The sequence below is a fragment of the Anolis sagrei genome, chromosome 2 (assembly GCF_037176765.1).
Source record: "Anolis sagrei isolate rAnoSag1 chromosome 2, rAnoSag1.mat, whole genome shotgun sequence".
In the NCBI taxonomy this organism is placed as follows: Eukaryota; Metazoa; Chordata; class Lepidosauria; order Squamata; family Dactyloidae; genus Anolis; species Anolis sagrei.
The window spans coordinates 128,344,102-128,363,870 of NC_090022.1; the positions used below are offsets into that span (position 1 = coordinate 128,344,102).

The following is a 19,769-nucleotide window of genomic DNA, read 5'->3' on the forward strand; positions in this document are numbered from 1 at the left end:
CTCTATCTAGATTTATTGCTACTGACTTGCTAGTTTAGAAAATGCCCACTTACTATTGTATATACTTATTTATAAGTCTAGAAATATTCGTTAAAAATTTGACCCCAAAAAACTGGATTGACTTATTCATGGGCCAATGTAAGTAAAGTTAAAAGTAAAGGTTTCCCCTTGACATTAGATGTAGTCATGTGTGACTCTGTGGGGGGGGGGGGGGGGGTGCTCATCTCCATTTCTAAGCCGAAGAGCCAGCATTATCCATAGATGCCTCCAAGGTCATGTGGCCAGCATGACTGCATGGAGTGCTGTTACCTTTCCACCAAAGTGGTACTAATTGATCTACTCACATTTGCATGTTTTCAAACTGCTAGATTGGCAGAAGCTGGGGCTAACAATGGGAGCTCACTCCATTCGCAGATTCGAACCACCCACCTTCTGATCAGTAAGTTCTGCAGCTTAGCAATTTAACGCGCTGCACCACCGCAGCCTCATACTATGCCTTAACTCTTATCAAACTGAATCATCCCTTTATTTGAGCAGTTTGAATCATACACTTGTTTATTTTTGAGCTTCCACTAAATTCCAACCAAATATTTTCAGGCCTCTATCAACTGCATTGTAAAATAAAACTGATTATTTTTTTTTACAAACTGTCAAGAAAACTAGTCTTGTCCAAATATCTGATTCTGTAGTTGTACTGCAGTTTGGCAATGCACCATTCTATCCAGAGATTATCCTCACCTGCTGAAGGTATTACAGAAGGAGATACACATGGAACACATTGATCTGCACAGTTCAGGGGAGATGGATGTCATGAACTGCATTCCAAATTATGCACCAGGAATGTTAACATAAGCAATCGAAGAGGAAAGCAGAACTGGCACAAACCATTCTGAAGTTCTCCACAGATTTCTCTTTTAATCAATACACAGCCCGTACATCAACTGTGTTTTCTTCCTGGAAAGCTTGTACCTTCCAGTAATGGTTTTTATATTGTAGAGTTATCTGCTATAATATTCCTGCTTATGGCTCTCTTTGGAAATAGTTTGCGAATAGCAACTAAAGTGAAATATTTCATCTTGCCCCTTCACAGGCATGAAGAAAGGACATTTTTATGCTAACTCCCAAGTGCTATTTTTATCTTTTAAAGTCCTTTGGGGACTGGGCAATAAATGTCATCAAAATGTCCCCTTTTCTTTAGAATGCCCTCTGTTAAGATCTGTTAAGGGGAAGTGAAGGACTGCTGTTGAAAGATCTACTTAGAAAAGCTGTAGGAAAAACTCACCCTACGTTCTGTGATAGTGAAGGAACTGTAAAGCGTCCTGGTTTCAACATCCTTTCCAAAGTGCCCAGATCAGAGTTGCTTAAATTCTAGGTATTTGAGCAGCATTGCTCTTTGTATGACAAGGGTGGAGATGCTGTTGGACTTCAGCTCCCACCAAATATGGTCTGCCTATAAAATGCCTAGGCCTGGTAAGAGCCACATCAGAAGGACCATATGTTTTCTGTCCCTTGTATAAAGGACACAGTTTAGTAGGCCGGGCTTCAGCACAGTAGGTGAACCGCCAGCTGCAGTAAATCTTGCCAATTGAAAGGTTTACTGTTCAAAGCCCAGGTTGGGATGAGCTCCTGGCCTTTAGCCCAGCTTCTGCCTACCTAGCAGTTTGAAAGCAAATGTGAGAAGATAAATAGGTACCATTCTAAAGCGGGGAGATACTTAAGGTGCTCATGAAAGAATGCCAGAAAAATGCCGACGATTCGATCAAGGAGGATGTTTGCGAACAAAGCTCTTTGGCAGGGAAGATTGAGCAACAGCACCTCTCCCCACCCCGGGTGGCCGGAACCAAGCACAAGCCTCCAAAATGCAAAAGATGAGAAAGCCTATATATACCTCTATCTATGTACAGTTGTCTGTCTTGTCAATGTATATAGCATTGAATGTTTGCTGTATATGTGTTCTGTGATCCACCCTGAGTCCCCTTCGGGGTGAGAAGGGCAGAATAGAAATACTGCAAATAAATAAATAAATAAATAAATAAATAAATAAATAAATGCAAAATGTTTGGGATTCAAACCCTGACACCTCCAGATGGAGCTGGGAGAGACCTCCAGCTGTCATTGTAGGAGACAACGGTGAGCTGGTTCAACCAGTGACTTGACTCAAGGCAAGGGAGATTCCTATGTTAATTTGTCTCAGAAGTCACCTTGAACACTTCTTATGACAAAGGATACACATGCTTTAAATAAATAAGCAGATATTCCTAACATCCTCAGCATTGTCCGAAAATAGTTTAGCGTTTCTGTCTTCCAAGATAAGTAAACAATATAAGTACAAGAATGGCAAAGGGGAGAGGCTGTGATTTAGCAGAGGATAGGACTGAAATTTTCTTACCAGGTCAGGGATTGTCCATAAATCAATTCCAGCACATTTCTAGCAATGTCAAACTCCGGTCTCTGTTTACGTTGCAGCTTCTTCTCTAAAATCACTCTGAATAGCAGAGAGAAAGAAAGTGTGTCTGACTATCAACAATTAAACTGTGAGTCTACTGCTAGAACCTATCAATTAAGAAGTTAAGAAGCCCTCATTATGGTAGTACACAAACACATATTCTTTCCCACAGATGCCTTTTCATACCCATTCCTTTTTATTCAACAAACCAGAGAAAGTCGTCTTATTCCTAGAGGGCTTGTCCACCAAGCAGCAGAGATGATGCCTGTTACTGCTCCAAAGTTCCTGCCATTATGTTAAATCCACAAAGTTTGTATTCGCTTGAGGCTTTTTACTGGAGCACCATAATGATTTGGTGGAAGGAAAGCTTAGCCCTATCCTATGTTCATGCCAAAGCAAGTCCAACAGCCTGCAACATGACCGGTTTTAGAGCTGCAATGCAGTGGGGCTTCTATATGCCATGCAGCCCAAGATCTAGTATGGTTACGTACAAAAGAAGATATGCTTCATTCATTCTGCACATGTATACAATAAGTGGAGGTTTTGTTTTTTCATGTCAGGAGCAACTTGAGAAATTGCAAGTTACTTCTGGTGTGAGAGAATTGGCTGTCTGCAAGGACATTGCCCAGGGGATACCCAGATGTTTTGATGTTTTACCATCCTTGTGGGAGGCTTTTCTCATGTCCCTGCATGGGGAGCTGGAGCTGACAGAGGGAGGTCATCCACACTCACCCCGGATTCAAACCTCTGACCTGTCAGTCTTCAGTCCTGCCGACACAAGGGTTTAACTCATTGCACCACCAGGGTGCAATAAGTGGTTATGAGGAAGTCTTACCTGTCTTACTATCCCTCAGATTTTCAGCTGTAAGTGAACTCAAGTACGTTTTATATGCCTGAAGTGACACTGACCATGGAGACAATGATCTTGGAAAGGGAAAGTTAGATTACATTTTGATTTGTGGGGAAAGGCGTTTCCTGAACGTTACCTCCACATCAGCTCTCCAAAGAAAGTATCCAAGAGGGTGAAAATGAAATCCATCACCACCAAGCGATAGAGCTCCTGCCCTACAAAGGTCTCCCAGCACTGTGGAAAAAAGATAAGAGCCCCCTGAATCAGAAGTAGTAGAAGAAAGGGCCTCTTCTCTTTCCCACCCATGGAGCCACTTCCATAGTCCTCACAGAGGGTAAATGAGCATCAAACAAATAGTGTGTATTTCACAGTAGCAACTAATTTCTGACAATACCCGTGTGTTGAACTGAGCAAAGTTTGAAGGGCCAATTGCCTTGAAAGGGGACATGGGCAAAAAACCCTGTTCAGTCTCTCCTGCCTTGGGTGATTGGACATGGATCATATAAAGGTTTCCTTTCCATATAGATCTAAATTTACAATTCTTTATTGGCCTGGATTTTCTTGGACCAAGTGCAAGAGGTGTGTGGTGGTGAACTGCTCAAGAGAAGAACTATACCAATGTTTTTACTTCCACTCCTACTGGAAATAAATAGCTTGAAGATCTCTTTCCCAGTGCTCTGTATCAGGAGAAAGTAGCCAAGGAGGTAACTAATATAAGTGGATGTGTCCTGGGGGAAAGCTTGGCACCATAACAGGAAGTCACTGTGGGGCAGCACGGATACCGGACATTAGCTGGTTACTTCTATTTTATCAATGTATGAGAGTAGGAGGGAAAAGATGTGGCCCATCACATATTGCTGAACTTCAAGGCCTGTCATCATTGGCTGTGCTGACTAGGGACCGCTTCACATTAGGTATTTTCGCCCCGTTTTGCTGCTTTTTATCACAGCCAGGGTGGAGCCTGCCGTGTGCCATCATGCAACACATGGCAGACCCACCCACATTCCTCCCAAAGTGGAGAAGTGCTAAAAGGTGATTATTCCAATGGGGAGGAAAAGAGAGTTTGGGTAGCTCCAATAGCACTACCCACACTGCCCCTTCAATTTCCCCATGTTGCCACCCTTTCTGCCATCTGATGAGGGGAGGGAAAGGATGCCAAAGCACCCTGTCCCCTCCATGTGATGTGGGGAGGAAAGAAGGTGTATGGGGCACCCTGAGCCACCCCACGTGCCTTCTTTTTCGCCGGCTATTGTTGGCACAACAGCACTGCTGTATGAAGAGGTCCTCAGGCTGATGTGAAATGTTGCCCAAGAACATCTGAATACAACCCCCTGCCCCTGGTTCTAGAGCTCTTCCCTAATTTGTTTCTCCCAGTGTCTCATGGGATTAATGCTTCTGCTTTTAAAATCACAAAAATACTAGTCTATATTGGATACAACCCAACTTAGCAGAAAGAGCTTTATTGATCTGAGAGGTCTTTTCACTTGACAGAATGAGGAACCGCCAGCCTCTGGCTTTTGAAGGGGGAAGGTTGAAATTGCTGTTAAAGAACAAACAACTATCCCTTTGTTCCATAGATACACCACACTGATTGGCTTAGCACTTGATTACAGATCTCCATCTGTAATTAGCAACACAAAAAGCTGCTGACATCAGTGCCATTTTCCCTTTCAAAAAGTTGCTTTTCTTGGACTACAACTGAAAGCCATGAGCAATCTTGGGGGAAGCTATCTGTGTGCCCATAGCAGCCCATGCAGAACTAACAAGAATGGGAAAAGCTCTTCTTTTCCAAGCATTCAAAGCTGCTTTGTGTACTTGGCCCATTGTTTAAATAAGTCACAAGGGCCTAGTCCTCATCACCTCTGGAGCTATTCCAGCAGCACAAAGCTTAGGTGTCACAAATTCCCACTGACCTGAATCTTTGAAGAGGTCACTTCCCGACTCAGCCAGTGGTAACAGAGCAGGCCTAGAATAACCATCTTAAGAATTAAGTTCCTGTAGATGAAGGAAGAAAAGGGTTTCCAGGTCACAGTAACTGGTGTCCCTAATTTCATCACACAAATCCTCTTATTATTAGGGGCAGGAGGAACTCTGCCACTTTCAAAGCTGCAGAACTGTGAAAAGGGAAAGGATGACTGTGTTATAAACTGGAAATCTGTAGGGTTCGGTGGTGCAAGCCAACTTATTTATTTATCCCCAACTGTGACATTGCTATATCTAAATACCCCCTAAAGCAGTGGTTCCCATCTTGTGGGTCTCCAGATGTTTTGGCTATAAACTCCCAGAAACCCTAAGACTGGTTGGGATTTCTGGGAGTTGTAAGCCAAAACACCTGGGGACCCACAGGTTGAGAACCACTGCCCTAAAGGCACCAGATCCTAATCCTGGTTAGTACTTGGAGAGGAGACTGCCAGTGAAAACCAGAGACTATAGGCTGTAGTATATATAGATGCTGTAGGCTATACTTCAGAGAAAGGAACTGGCAAAGGATACACAGCTTTGAATATTCATTGCCTGAGAAACCCCAATGAAATTCATGGGGTCATCAAAAGTCAACATACAACCCAAGGGCAGATATATACACATGTAGATAACTTTATATTTGTCCTTTTTTTCAAATGAGTTCAGCCTCTTTCTCTGTAAGGTTATTCTTAGGGTGATAGATAAGAGAGCAGGCCAAGGTCACTCAGTAATTTTGTGGCGCAATGGGGAGTAGGATTTTCATCTCAGAAATCTGAACAAAAAAAATGTAATCTTCATGCTGCACTGGTTCCATTCTACAAGGACCTGTCTGTCTTTTCTTGTTCCAGACTGTGTTTTGGATTGTCCAGACTCAAGTGGTACTTAGGGATGGATCTACTTTGCAACACAGTGTTGAAGCAGATACTTTTTTTATCTTCCTAACAAGTAAACATGCAGTATTGGAACCAAAACAATTAGCTCTGTTTGCCTGAGAATTATACCATCAAAAAAAGCACTAGAGAAAGCAGAAGCAACCCAATGGAAAAATATCTGTCATTCAAAAGTAAGAGTAGTGTTCCATCTTGACTTCTCCATAGTAATGATTTGTCAGTCCAAAGTAATGAAAGTCACCAGCTCAATACGTAAAAAGCAAACCATTTTCTATAACCACTAAACTCAATCAATATGCTGTTTAGCTATTGACTGAATTTCCTGCTTTGCAAGAAAACCAGTAAAGATGTGAATATTGTTTACATGTTTTACTGACCGGTAATAATAAATCTGGATATATAAAAGCCTTCTGCCTCTATGTTGCTGTCTCTGTCATAGACAAGATGGGCATCAAGCACTGGCATCATAAACCCACATATGACCCATAATTGGCTTCCTCTTACCAAGCCACAAAAAAATAATTCAGCAAGAACGAGATTATCTATGGAGTGTTATTACTTCTTCCCTTTTTCTGCAAGACCCAGAAATGGCATGGTTCTACTTTATGGGTGCTACCTTGTTCTTTGATACCCAGGTCCGTGGCTGTTAATGGTGCTCAGATCCTTTCTGGTACAGTGTGGGCGGGAAAGACAAAAGCAAACAGAAAAGAGAAACAAGCTGCAATATGCCTCCCTTAAATCTGTGTGGCCTGTCATAAAAACAGGGCACTGAGATTATCTTGGAGAACAGATTTGTTCAGTCTTCTTCTTGGAAAAAGAATAAAAAAGAAAGCAAAAGGGTCCACAAATCCATACAAACCAGGGGAACAACTTCAATACATAGACCAGTGGTTCTCAGCCCGTGGGTCCCCAGATGTTTTGGCCTTCAACTCCCAGAAATCCTAACAGCTGGTTGGGATTTCTGCGAGTTGTAGGCCAAAACACCTGGGGACCCACAATTTAAGAACCACTGACCTAGCCTTCTGCTGGCAACGCCCAACACATACAAACTGCAGAAGTAGCAACATCCCCCACCCCAAACTTCATTTTAACTGCCAGGCTTCGGGTTACCTGCAGATAGCAACATACACCTCTAGGACTGGAGACTCCTGCTTCTCCCAAGCGGCCAGGAGGTTGTACATATATGGCACCAATAGGTTTATCAGAGACACCAGCAGTGGCAGGAACAACAGGAGAGCTTCTTTGCCAGCACGGTTGCTTGCTGAGAACTTGTCCTGGTGAACCTGAGGAGGAGAAGGAATTGCTCTGGGGGCTGCTTTCCCCTCACTTCAAAAAACATTGAGCTGCATTCTCTCAATGCCGACTAGCATGTGCTGACTTGTTCATATTTAACAAAAGCTGAGTTGGACATAACAGAACAAGATTTAAACACAGTGAACTTTTCCTGTGGCATTACAAGACCCGTGGCAGGCAACTAAAGGACACAGTGAAGGCCACAGCAGTACTGCAATGTCTAAAGAGTTTGTTTTCTGGAAGGCAGCCATTTGCTTCCCCAGAGATAGCAAGCTGCTACTGTTGGGGTTGATTACAGAAGTTCTTGGCCTCATATGTGTTTCATATTAAAATAATGTAAATGAACTATACAACCCCATAGCCACAAAACCCATACTTATATTTTCACATACCTGCATTCAACAAATTAAGTTATCTCTAGGAAATTTCTAGGACCTTCAGGGCAACTCTATAGTAAAATCCCACAGAAGTAATTCATTGCAATAGGATTCAGTACTACTCATAATTTCCTGTTTCCACAGAAGCATATCTTTCACAGATACAGGGGTCTGTATTGCATTCAAAAGAATCAACACTGAATGTTTATTATAACACAGAAGAGAGCAAACTGCTGTTAGGTCAGCCATCAAGGCACCACCAGATCCTGTCTTTGGAAGAAATCTAAAACTGTAGCTCTGTGCGTGAAAGGCAACCCTTCCAAAAATAACTCCTACAGAAATATTTGATCCTATCTATTCATGTGACCAGAAACTTGGCCTACTGCTTTTATCTCTTCCCCAGCAGAGGCTAATAATTCCTTTTTCTGCATTTGGTAAGGGACTCCAACTGCCAGAAACTCACTCACCTGATGGATGTACTCTGAGAAGTAGTAAACACCAATGGCACAGCCCAGAACAATACCCAGGGATACAGCCCAGGACATCAACAGGATGGCCATCCTTTGCAGTCTCTTACACAGGTTTAATGGATTCGATCTAGCCCAGTGTTCAGCCAGACACTCCTAAAAAAAACCCAAAACAAACCCAAACATCAGGATGACATGTTAGAAAAAGTCCTAAAATATGATTGTCTAGGCCAGTGGTTTCCAAAACTTTGGTCCTCCAGATGTTTTGGACTTCAGCTCTCACAATTCTTAACAGCTGGTTTCTGGGAGTTGAAGTCCAAAACACCTAGAGACCAAAGCCTGGAAATCACTGGGATAGGAAGTCAAGCAGCACAAAGAAGCCGAACTGCATCTTGAAGTGATGGGGCAGGGGACATGCTTTCTGTCCTCTGGCCATAAATACTTCGAAGATCTGTGAATCCCAAGAACCTAAATATTTGGAAGAATCCAAGTCAGTGATTCTAATGTTCTCCTGTCTAGAGTGAGATTATATATATATATACACACACAGTAATGAAGGCAAAACTATTTTTGTTTTGTTGTTTTGGTTTTTTATATTTTTTTATTTTATCATAATTCAATATATTTGTTATAAATCATTTGTTCTACAGCCGACACATAATGACACACATACACACAGTAATGAAGGTAGAACTCCTTTTGTTTTAATCACCGAGTTTGGAGAGTTAGCAGCACTATAGCCAAAATGTTTTTGAATATGCGATTGCCTTGGAACTTCTTTGTATTTTCTGTGGCCCTGGAGTCAAAAGTGCAGGCATTTGATTTCTGGAGTCCTATAATTCTGTCTACTCAGGGGACCAGTTTCCTACTTCACTTCATTGTTGCATTTCTACAGCCTTACCTTCAGCTGAGTGCAGATGTTTTCACTCTGAAGTAGGACAGAGCGCTTCTGGATCACCTTGTAGTCCCAGGCACAGAAGACCTTAACAGCCAGCTCCCCCGATGCACTGCCCACACGGTAGCTCTCCCCAAAGGAGCGAGATGTGCTGAAAAAGGAAGATATCATTCTAGACTATATGGTTAGGAATGCCTTTTTTTAAAAATCCTGTAAGCAAAGTCCTATACAATCTTTTCATTTTAGCTGAAATCCAATAAAATGAATCAGCAGTGCTGAGTAGACACAACCCACTGATTTCAATGGGCTTACATCTGGGTAGAAATGCACAGAACAAGTGGGCTTGCAGGATATATTCATTGGCACAGAAAAATTATATCAACCTCTCTTTCACCTCTGGGCTGCTTTCTTCTTTCTGCAGAAGCAGGTAGCTGGTGGCAAAATGTTTCAGATTTTGGAATACTTCAGATTTCAAACAAGGATGTTCATCCTGTACTACCTGACCTTGTATTATACGCTTATGTTTGAAATCTGAATAAACTACCCTTAACTTTTAGTGTTGTTGCTGATAATATATTAGAATTTAAAAATAAATTATAATATTTAAATTAGAAAAGATTTTCCAATATGATTTCTGGGCATGGCTCCTTAAAAGTAAGAGCCATTGAGAACAATGAATGTTTTCCCCCAAGTGTGTATGAACAGAACACAGGCAAGAAAAAGAGAACACGACCAAGGAAAACAGAAATTGATGGGGATTACTATGATTTTCAAGCAAGTGTTCAGAAGCAAAAAAAAATGTAGCCATTATGTTGCTGAACCAGAAAAAGGAATGAAAAATATGTCATTTCCTACGCAGGGTGAGCAAGGGGTGCATCTCACCTGTACACTAGAAGAATGCATGTCACAAAGAAAGAGACCCCAGTGACAAACAGGTAGGCCAGGGGCATGTTGTAGGGAAGCTGGACCTGACTGGGCTGCCTGCAATGTGTGACATTAGAACTGGAAGCGCAGGGGTCATTCAGTGTGAAATTACTGTAGTAGCCGTAATACAACAGAGTGTGAGTGAAGTATCCCTGTGGAGAGAAGAGAGAAAAATATCCTGGTCTCTTGCTTTGACACTTGATGGCCATTATATGAGACAATTGACTCATGTAAATCATCCATCAGAGCTAGGAGATCAGAGTTCAATTCTACACTCAGCCATGGAAACCCACTGGATGAGCTTTGGTAGAGCCACATACACTCAGTCCTAGAAAACCTTGTGATGGGGGATCCTTAGGGTCACTGTAAGTCAGAAACAACTTGAATGCATTCAGCAACACAAATGGTTCATCAGAGCAGTTAATACCAGAAGTTTTACGTTTCTTGAAATATTTGACCAGAATTGAAGAAATATAGGAATATACTAGGCATCATTTCACGCATACATTGTATAGTTCACACTGCAGATACATGAGGTAATGAATATGCAGGTGTAAATTACTCACACATTTCTACAGTCTAATGGGTAACTGCTGTATACTTGGTCAGGGCAATAACATCACATTTTGAGGTAACAGTTGGTCATTCTTTTCTGTCATGGCTTGAACCCTGACCTTCCCAAATAGTGTGCATGTACAATTTAGAGCGAGAGAGAGAGATACATAAATATTTAAGGCCTACATCAGAGAAAGGCAACCCCTGGGGATGGGAAAGTTGGATTGGCTCCCTCTAAACCCACTGCTAGCTGCATACCATTTCTGGAGCAGCACAGCTAATCATTGGCAACAGTTGGCTAAAATAAGAGCCCTTCAATTTTCATTTAAAACAAGGTGTGTGGAGACTTGTTTATGGATCACATCACGCTTTCAGGAAGATTTTTGGGAGCAAAATTTACTTAAACTGAGAAATATGCTCCACATTTTTCTTGGTTTACAGACAAACTGTGCCCTTTGAGTAACTTTCCTGGTAGCAAATTCAGTAAAATGTGTGAGTGAGAGTGTTCTAAGGTAAAGGTAAAGGTTTCCCCTGACATTAAGTCTAGTTGTGTCTGACTCTTGGGGTGGTGCTCATCTCCATATCTAAGCAAAGAGCCAGCATTTTCCATAGACACCTCCAAGTTCATGTGGCTGGCATGACCACATGAAGCACCTCTACCTTCCCACAGATGTGGTACCTATTGATCTACTCACATTTGCATGTTTTTGAACTGCTAGGTTGGTAGAAGCTGGGCCTAACAGTGGGAGCTCACCCCGCTGCCTGGATTGGAACCACCAATCTTTCAGTCAGCAAGTTCAGCAGCTCAGCAGTTTAACCCACTGCGCCTCCAGGGGCCAGAGTGATCTACATGTTCTTATTTCCTTGTCACAATAGAGGAGTATGGTTTTCATTTACATTAGGGGAAAAACTCTTATGAGACAAGCAAGCAATTCTGCTGCATCCTTTTTCTTAATCCATGGTGGGAACAGGGAATAAGGGGAAAGGCATATTAATATTTTCCAGCACATGTCACAGGTAGAAGCACACTGGATTCTTCTTACAGTGCTAGAAGCACACACGATTTATTCGATGAATACTCACGGCTCCAGTGAAGAGCTCAAGCCCTGTAAAGGGTTCTCTGTTGCGTGTGGCAGGAGGGTAAGCAGCCTGCATGGCAACTACAAAGACCAGCAGAATCAGGAGCAAGAAGAGATTAAACATAAGCAAAGTCTTGACGAACAGGAAATAAGAAAGGATGCTGGATCCAAAGCGACCACTGATCTGCTTGAGAGAATAATGCCAGGGCTGGAGAGTGTGAAGGAGGGACAGCAGGCTGTACCAGAGATTCCGGAAACCCTGCAAGGAAAATGGACATGGATGAAGACGCTCTTCAGTTCCAAAGATGATGAATTTATACAAATGAGCACCTGAGCTACCTTGGACTAATAATAGGCCCTTTTGGGCTTCTTCCTATTAGCATTAGGAAGTTTTAAAACCATGCATTACTCCTCTAATATCTAGCTTCTAAAACAGTGGTTCTCACTTTGTGGGTTGCCAGGTGTTTTGGCCTTTAACTCCCAGAAATCCCAGCCAGTTTACCAGCTGTTAGGATTTCTGGGAGTTGAAGGTCAACACATCTGAGGACCCACAGGTTGAGAACCACTGTTCTAAAATAAGAGTCCCCTATGGGAGATGGTTGGCGAGGTATAAAATAAATATTATTATTATTATTACATCAAAGAAGCAAACTGGTCAAAACCCACAAAACATCTGATAAAGAAGAAATGTCAAAACAATTTCTTCCCCAAGTCTAGCTTATAATGAACTGAGATGTTCAATCTTTACAGAAAGTGGTTTCTCAAAACATAAACACAGATTTAAATGCACTCATGTTGAAGGGAAAACTGCCATACCTTCCTCTCAGCTTGCTCTTAAATGGCTGCCGAGAAGCACTTTGCCTGTGCAAAGTGAAGAGAAATAGCAACAGCTTTCATTTTAGATGAGGAACACTTTAAATTAAGCCACTCTTTGAACATTTCCATTTGCATAGCAAAAGGGATGCTTCTTGGTTAACCAGAATGAGAGAGCCAAAGCCATCTTTCCTATTTTTCCAAATTCTCAGCATCAAAATTGGCTGCTACTGTTTTTCACAAAATGAGCTCATCGAACAAAAGTCTGCTCCTTCTACACGAATTACTATCATGACAAGGGGTGAACCCTTTCTTTCTGCACTCCATGTAATAACTCAGATTTTTGTAAAGCATGTTAACATCCTGCTGAGATCAATAGCAACTTTTTGGCGAAGAGACAGAAGCTAAAAGCTCCCACAGTTCTTACAACTTTTTTAAAAAATCATGGATTTTGTGAAAGAACCTTGTAAACATTTCTTTCCAACACAGTCTAAGGAAGACATAGGAGCCACACTTTCATCCCAAGGAGACCCCAAATGTGAGCGTGGAGTTTTCTGACACCCAGCAAGCATGTATATGTTACATTTTACCATTATTATTTATTAAAATAATTTGTCTTACCCTATTTTGTAAGATCTCCCTAAAACCAAATCCCATAAGAGCCTTGGAATCAAACCCCAGCAGCAGCCAAGGACTCACTTCAGTTGGTGAAGGAATGAAACCAATGCCAGTTCTTATTTGTGTGAAAATGTGCAATCAATTAACCTTGGTAAGAAGGGTGCAGGTGAAATCTATTAGCAGCATCTGCTCAAGACATGAGCATAGAATATGCCTCCCTGTCCTGAGAGCGTGAGTACCAAAGTAGACGATTGTTCTTGTACTACTTAGGTAAAAGAGATAGATAATGGCTTACTATAATGATGTGGTATTTAAGCCGGCTGCACTGTGACAAAGGAGCAGTCGTCTTGGGTTTTTGCAAGGTCCCTGAGTAGCCACTTGAATCTTGCCTACAAAAGAGATAAACAGGCAGATTTAAAAGCAGTGCAGAAAAGCTGCTGTTATGAACAGAATTATGAATTCTTCATGCTGTTTCAGGCACAGTCCCTCAATCCGATCCCCACATTGCCTATTCTTTGTCCAGAAAGAGCTTGTGGGCAGAAAAGGTAGAGAGTAAAGCTGCATATTGTGTTGGAGGAGTGCCTTGGACCACCAGAAGATCAAACCAGTCCATACTCCAGGAAATAATGCCCAACTGCTCACTGGAGGAAAGAATATTAGAGGCAAAGAGGGATGAGAAAGGTGGGTAGAAATGAAGTAAATCAATAATAAACAACAAAACAAGGTTACAAAAAGGCACTGACCTGAGTCGACGCTTTTCGGTCAGACTTAGAGGCATTGCTTGCAGCATGTTAATACGCTGATTTGCTGGTAGGCTCCGAAGTTCTTTCACCAACAAGGTACGCTTGGCTAGGAAGGAAAGTACATAGGTAGCAAGAGGTCAGTAATCAGGGAGACAGAAACAACAACATTTCTCATAGATACCCATTTTGTCAGCAGGAAGAAAAACAACTCAAAGAAGAACCCTTCAAACATGTTCCTCTCTGGATCTAGGCACCATTAAAGCAAAATAATATTAATAGTACAGAGAATAGTGGTTGACAACAAGAAAATAGAATGTTTATGGTGAAATGGGCCAGAGAACCACCATATGAAATCTTGAAAAACTGTGACTACTGGCTACCAGGACTCTTCTGGACATCACACCTGGAAAACCTACAGAGTTCCTGCCTCTTCTGCTGAGGAAGTCAAATTTTTACTATGTTCGAGTAATACCAGAAGAGAGGGACTGTGGTGAAAACATCTGAATGGGTGGATAACATGTGGCAGATTTAGGATTTATCTGGCCCACCCCATAGTAAACTGCAAGTCCTATAATCTAGCACCATTGCTTATACTAGCTAGAGTTCATGGGGATCATGATCCAACAACATATGGAGGACCACTTACTCGTTCCTGTATCATGCTAAACATTAGGGTTAGCATGATTTGTAGTACATAGCTAGTAGCCTTGGGGAAGCATTGCTCCCAATTCTTTAGAACTGCCTCCTTGCCCAAGAGTGCCATCTTCCTAGCTCTTTCAGCCAACTTACTTTCTTCTTCCTCCTGACCAGAGTCCAGCTCTAGATCAAGCTGCCGAACACTGGGACGTGCAGAGCGGGACACTTTTTGCAATGGTACACGGCTGCTCCTGCGGCGCAATCTGGCAGTGCGATTATAATACTGGGACAGGATGGCTCCTCTGCTACGGCCTGCAAAGAGAACAGAGAGGCACAAAAAGATGATGAGCACATCTCATCAAATAGATAGCTATTGCTCTGCTAAGCTCCTGAGCATTCAGGTTTCAGAATTTCAACTTGTGCCTGTGGCTTCTGCTTCACAAAAGAAATCAGACCAGATGCTGCCATGCAGGTTACTTACCAATAGTTCTGCTTGGCATGCTGGCAAGGATCCTCAGTGTGGTGGAGGAGAAATCGGGATGTTCCACTGTTTCTTCTGGTGATTCTCCAGCCTCTGACCATTGGGGAGGAGAAACCACGTAAGCCACATTCTCTGTACATGTGTACAGGAGGTAACAGATCTTTTTTTACAGGATAAATAGTTGCTTATGCTAAAGATGGCACCAATTAGAGCTGCTAATCTGTACAGATGGTTTGCATAATATGTAATTAGGCTGCGTACCTTACAGGAGTTGGATTTTTTCATTTTTACAGAAATCTGCTCTTGAAGCAATCACAGAAGGATAAATTAACAGGACAAGAGTTGGTTCCTAGGATTGCTTGATTGTTTCTACAACTTTTGAGATTCAGTGCTGTTAACAAATTAGGTTTCAGGGAATTCTCAAGCTTTCATAATGATCAAATTATTTAAACAACACATTCTGCTATCTAGCCTAATTCCTCTATGACCATAGGAAATCCTCTCCAAGGGATCTGTACAGTAGAAAACAAATATTTAAGAGTTTTTAAGACTAGTACTGTTTCTTTTGCCGCATCACCACTTGCTGGGAAGATATGGGTTCACACGCAACCCCATGTCCCATGGCTAATTAGCATCTGGAAAAGATCACTGAATTTTATTTTTACTGGTTTTCTCTACAAACAATGCAATCTGTGACATGTTTCACTTTTTAATTGGCAAACCAAATGTTGTTAGTAAAAACTAGAGTTACATTAGAAGAACAGTCTTTTCCCTAGTTGATCATCATACTTGCTTCAGAGGAAAAAACTTAACAGGGAAAGCTACTTCCAGTAAATATATGTTTCACTTCCACCACTATTTCTCTATTTCCCTGCAATGTTTCTGAGAGAAATATACCCACCCCTTAAGCCTCAGCACTGCAGCTGTGACCTGTCTCACCTCTGCCCCTTGAAGCCAGGTCCTCCATCTCCACCATCTCTTGTTCAGCCAACTGGCTCTGCTCCTGGATGAGCTGATGGAAGGAATCGTGGACGGCACCTTCATCATATGGACTTGTGTCCTCGCTGCAGGGAACAGAGAACCAGGAACAAAACTATGCAACTGGCAGATTTCCTAAAAGGACATTATTCTAGCTCAGACTTGATTCATGAGGCGTAATGCTATAAGTCAGGCACATAGCGAGAAAGAGGGGGTGTTTAGGAACAGATAGAGTCTACCAAGTATCTTTTTTTCTCTTTCATCCATTATAGTATCTGTTCTGAACAATGAGCTCCCAAATACATAATGTCTATACAATGCAACACACAGGTATGAGTTTGTGTACTAGAAGAACTCCCTCCCTAGTTATATTAGAGCAGCTCCCTCCCTCCTGGCCTTCAGAAGGAAAGTGAAAACCTGGCTCTGGGGTAAAGCCTTTAAAGATTAATCTATAGTGCAATAATAGCCTCGTAATATGTGCAATTAATCTTTGGAACAGAGCTCCTGGTGGCACAATGGGTTAAATCCTTGTCCCGGCAGGACTGAAGACCGACAGTCCTGCCGGGACAGGTTGGAGGTTCGAATCCAGGTAGAGTGTGGATGAGCTCCCTCTATCAGCTCCAGCTCCCCATGCGGGAACATGAAAGAAGTCTCCCACAACGATGGTAAAACATCAAAAAACCATCTGGGCATCCCCTGGGCAATGTCCTTGCAGACGGCCAATTCTCTCACACCAGAAGCAACTTGCAGTTTCTCAAGTCACTTCTAATATGGGGAAAAAAATCTTTGGAATGGCCCCAGGTTAAGATTGTAGTGTCATTTTAATAGTGAATGCATTTTTTTATGTTTTAATGTGCATTTAATTTTAATTTTAACTTAAGTGTTTTCTAATTGGTTGCTGATCAAAGGCATTGAATAGTTGCCATATGTAAAGCTGCCTTGAGTCCTCTTCAGGATAGAGAAAGGTGGGATACAAATAGGAGTAAATAAATAAATAAAATAAAGAGCAGGGCATGTGTCTTGAAAGGTTGTTGCTTTTAAAGGAACTAAAGACTACTCCAAACATTATAGTAAAAGCAGACACATAGTAGCTGCTTCCAATTCAGAGCAGTGAAATGTAATTATGTATCCTTGGTCAGTTGTTGATTTTTTATGTCCATATTTTCTTATAGACGGTGATGGCTAATGAAGCTCCCTGTTGCATACTTCCATTTTGTGTACTGAGTGGCAAAAATGGTACATAGCGATCTGACATATGCTGGGATAGAAGGGATCTGCTTCTCCTGTTAACATATGAAATAACTCCAAGAGTAGATAAAAGCAAAAACCTCACAGACACCCATCAAACAACCTAGGAGTAGGGCTTTCTTCTTTCAGTCTAATGAGAATACTAAGCTAAGATTGGAGAGTACGGAAAAATGAGTCCACAATGAACCTTAAGGCCTTTAGATTTGGTGTTTTCAAATGCCATCCAGTTATTTTCATGGGGTTTTCTGAGGTGAAGAATGTCTGATTTGCCCAAGGCCACCCAATGGGTTTTCATGGTCAAGCAGGGATTTGAACCATGTTCTATAAAGTCACAGTCCAATGCTAAAACCGTTAAGCTAAAGGTTTCTGAACGCACACTCTTCAGGAAAAAAGAGCCATTTTTGAAATTAATAATGCATTTTTTTCAGGACCATAACATGCTGGAAGTCCCTAGAAATGCAATTGGAATCAACTGTGGGAACTAAGCCAAAGGCAGTGCCACTACCACCTTTTCTTCTAACCAACTGAATGCATCTTAAGATATAATACAATGGCTGTGTTTGGTAGAGTTGCCAGTGTTGGATTGTCCCAGGTCCTGAGGCTTCTGGACTGAAACTGTGACCTAGGCTCCTTCCACATTGGCCATATATCACAAGATCTGATCCCACACTATCTGCTTATTCCAGATTGTCTGGCAGTGGAGTCTCATATGATTCAGTTTAAAGCAGATAATCTGGGATCAGATCCTGGGATATAGGGCAGTGTAGAAGGGGCCTTAGAGTCAATTTCATAATTAAGCAAGTTCTTACCACAGTTGCTCACACAAAGATAGCATATTGTGAATCAAAACAGCAACTAAAGGGGTTGTTTGGAGATAGGTTTTTCCTTCTCACTTACTTTGGAAGACAGGGAAGGGAACACTTGTTCTGGCGTGCTTGCCCTGGTGCCATAACAACTGGGAAGGAAGGAGGGAACTGAGTAAATAAATACCCAGCTGCCTTGGAGAGCCTTCACAACTTGTTATGAGATATCAACAAAGCCTTGTGAATTGTAGTAAAGTGATGCTCTACTAAGTGTGCTGGACATTTGTCCAGCAAGAATTTGCTTGTGTGATTCCCATCTGGAGATGACACCAGAAAACAGAAAACTCAGGTCAGATTTGGCAATCTTAATGTAAGTGTTTTTCCTCAGAGTACAGCCCTTACTCATATACTCTACAGATCCAGTTAGGATGGACAATGTGAAACCAGAGATCTGTGTGGAGACCAATTTAGGCAACACAAATATAAACAAGAAAGCAAGGATTATGAGAATCCTTTAGTTTGATTAAATAAATCTCTGTAAACCATTTACAGTATCTGTGTGTACCATCCAGAGTCCAAAGTTGCCGAAACCTTCTCAATTCAGAGCTTTACTGTTTACGGGAACTGTGACACAATCTTACTTCCATCAAAAGATCAGAAAGCTAATGAAACAATGGGGCAATTTTGCTATCAGCATACTCTGATGACTGTGGCATTAACAAAAACTACAGTTCTGAGTAATTGGTTATTGCTCTGGATCACTAGCTTTGTACTTCCTCTGACTGACTCCTTGATGACAACATATTAGAGCAAACAGTCCACTGATCTTGCCCAATAAAGATTTTTTTTGTCCTCTGGTTCCATTTTAAAAGTCTGCATGGATGCAAGTGGACGTGCCTCTTCTACCCACACACAGGAAAAGGCAAAGAGGTTCCCATGCTCCAGCATTCCTATTGCCTGTGTGGCCTGTTTCTCTCTGTGAAAAAATTCTGACCTCTTATCAAGTAAAATTAAACATGTCTGTCACACCCTATTTTACAGTCTTGAAATACTATATGTGTGTTTTAATGTTTCATACTCAGTGCATTTCCTGCTCTTCTTGAATGTCTTTCAGATTTTCAGCAATCAGGATGTTATGCTCTAAATAGGTAACGAGTTTCAACTTCCGGATTAGTTTTTGCTTCCTAGGAGGTGTGGGAGATATTATTTATTTATTGGTTAAATTTATATTCCTCTGTTCCTTGAATGACTTCAAAAGAATGTACATAGCTTGTCTCTTTTCCACTTTATCCCATATGAAATAGATTAGGCTGAGAAAGAGTGACAGGACCAGGATTAAGAAGTGCCTCAATATAGTAGGGACTAGAACCAGCAACTTTCAAGTCTCAGTTCAATTCTCTGTGACTTACTAGCCATTTGACTCTCAGGGCTCTTCCACACAGCCATATAACCCAGAATATCAAGGCAGAAAATTCCACAATATCTGCTTTGAACTGGGTTATCTGAGTCCACACTGCCATATATTTCACTTCAAAGCAGAAAATGTGGGATTTTATTCAGATGCATGGAAGGGGGCCCAGCCCCCTCCTACTCTGCCATATAATCCAGATTATCAAAGCAGATAATCCACATGATCTGGTTTAAACTGGATTATATGAGTCTACACTGCCAAATAATTTAGTTTAGTGAGGGGTTGGAAAGATAAAACAAA

At 41.7% G+C, this 19,769-nt stretch overlaps 1 protein-coding gene across 5 annotated transcripts in view; it reads right to left on the reverse strand.

Moving 5' to 3' along the window:
- The window catches only part of TMC6 (transmembrane channel like 6), a 33,911-nt gene that overhangs the window by 5,611 nt on the left and 8,531 nt on the right, over positions 1-19,769 (reverse strand). For all 5 annotated transcript variants that reach the window (XM_067463840.1, XM_067463839.1, XM_067463837.1 and 2 more), the window contains 13 exons: positions 15,969-16,093; positions 15,030-15,122; positions 14,702-14,860; positions 13,913-14,018; positions 13,465-13,558; positions 11,743-11,997; positions 10,063-10,256; positions 9,187-9,331; positions 8,286-8,441; positions 7,259-7,431; positions 5,210-5,291; positions 3,433-3,530; positions 2,390-2,485 (listed from right to left, as the gene is read on the reverse strand). In XM_067463840.1, the coding sequence (XP_067319941.1) occupies positions 2,390-2,485; positions 3,433-3,530; positions 5,210-5,291; positions 7,259-7,431; positions 8,286-8,441; positions 9,187-9,331; positions 10,063-10,256; positions 11,743-11,997; positions 13,465-13,558; positions 13,913-14,018; positions 14,702-14,860; positions 15,030-15,122; positions 15,969-16,093 (1,776 nt within the window). The remainder of the gene's footprint in view (positions 1-2,389; positions 2,486-3,432; positions 3,531-5,209; positions 5,292-7,258; positions 7,432-8,285; positions 8,442-9,186; positions 9,332-10,062; positions 10,257-11,742; positions 11,998-13,464; positions 13,559-13,912; positions 14,019-14,701; positions 14,861-15,029; positions 15,123-15,968; positions 16,094-19,769) is intronic.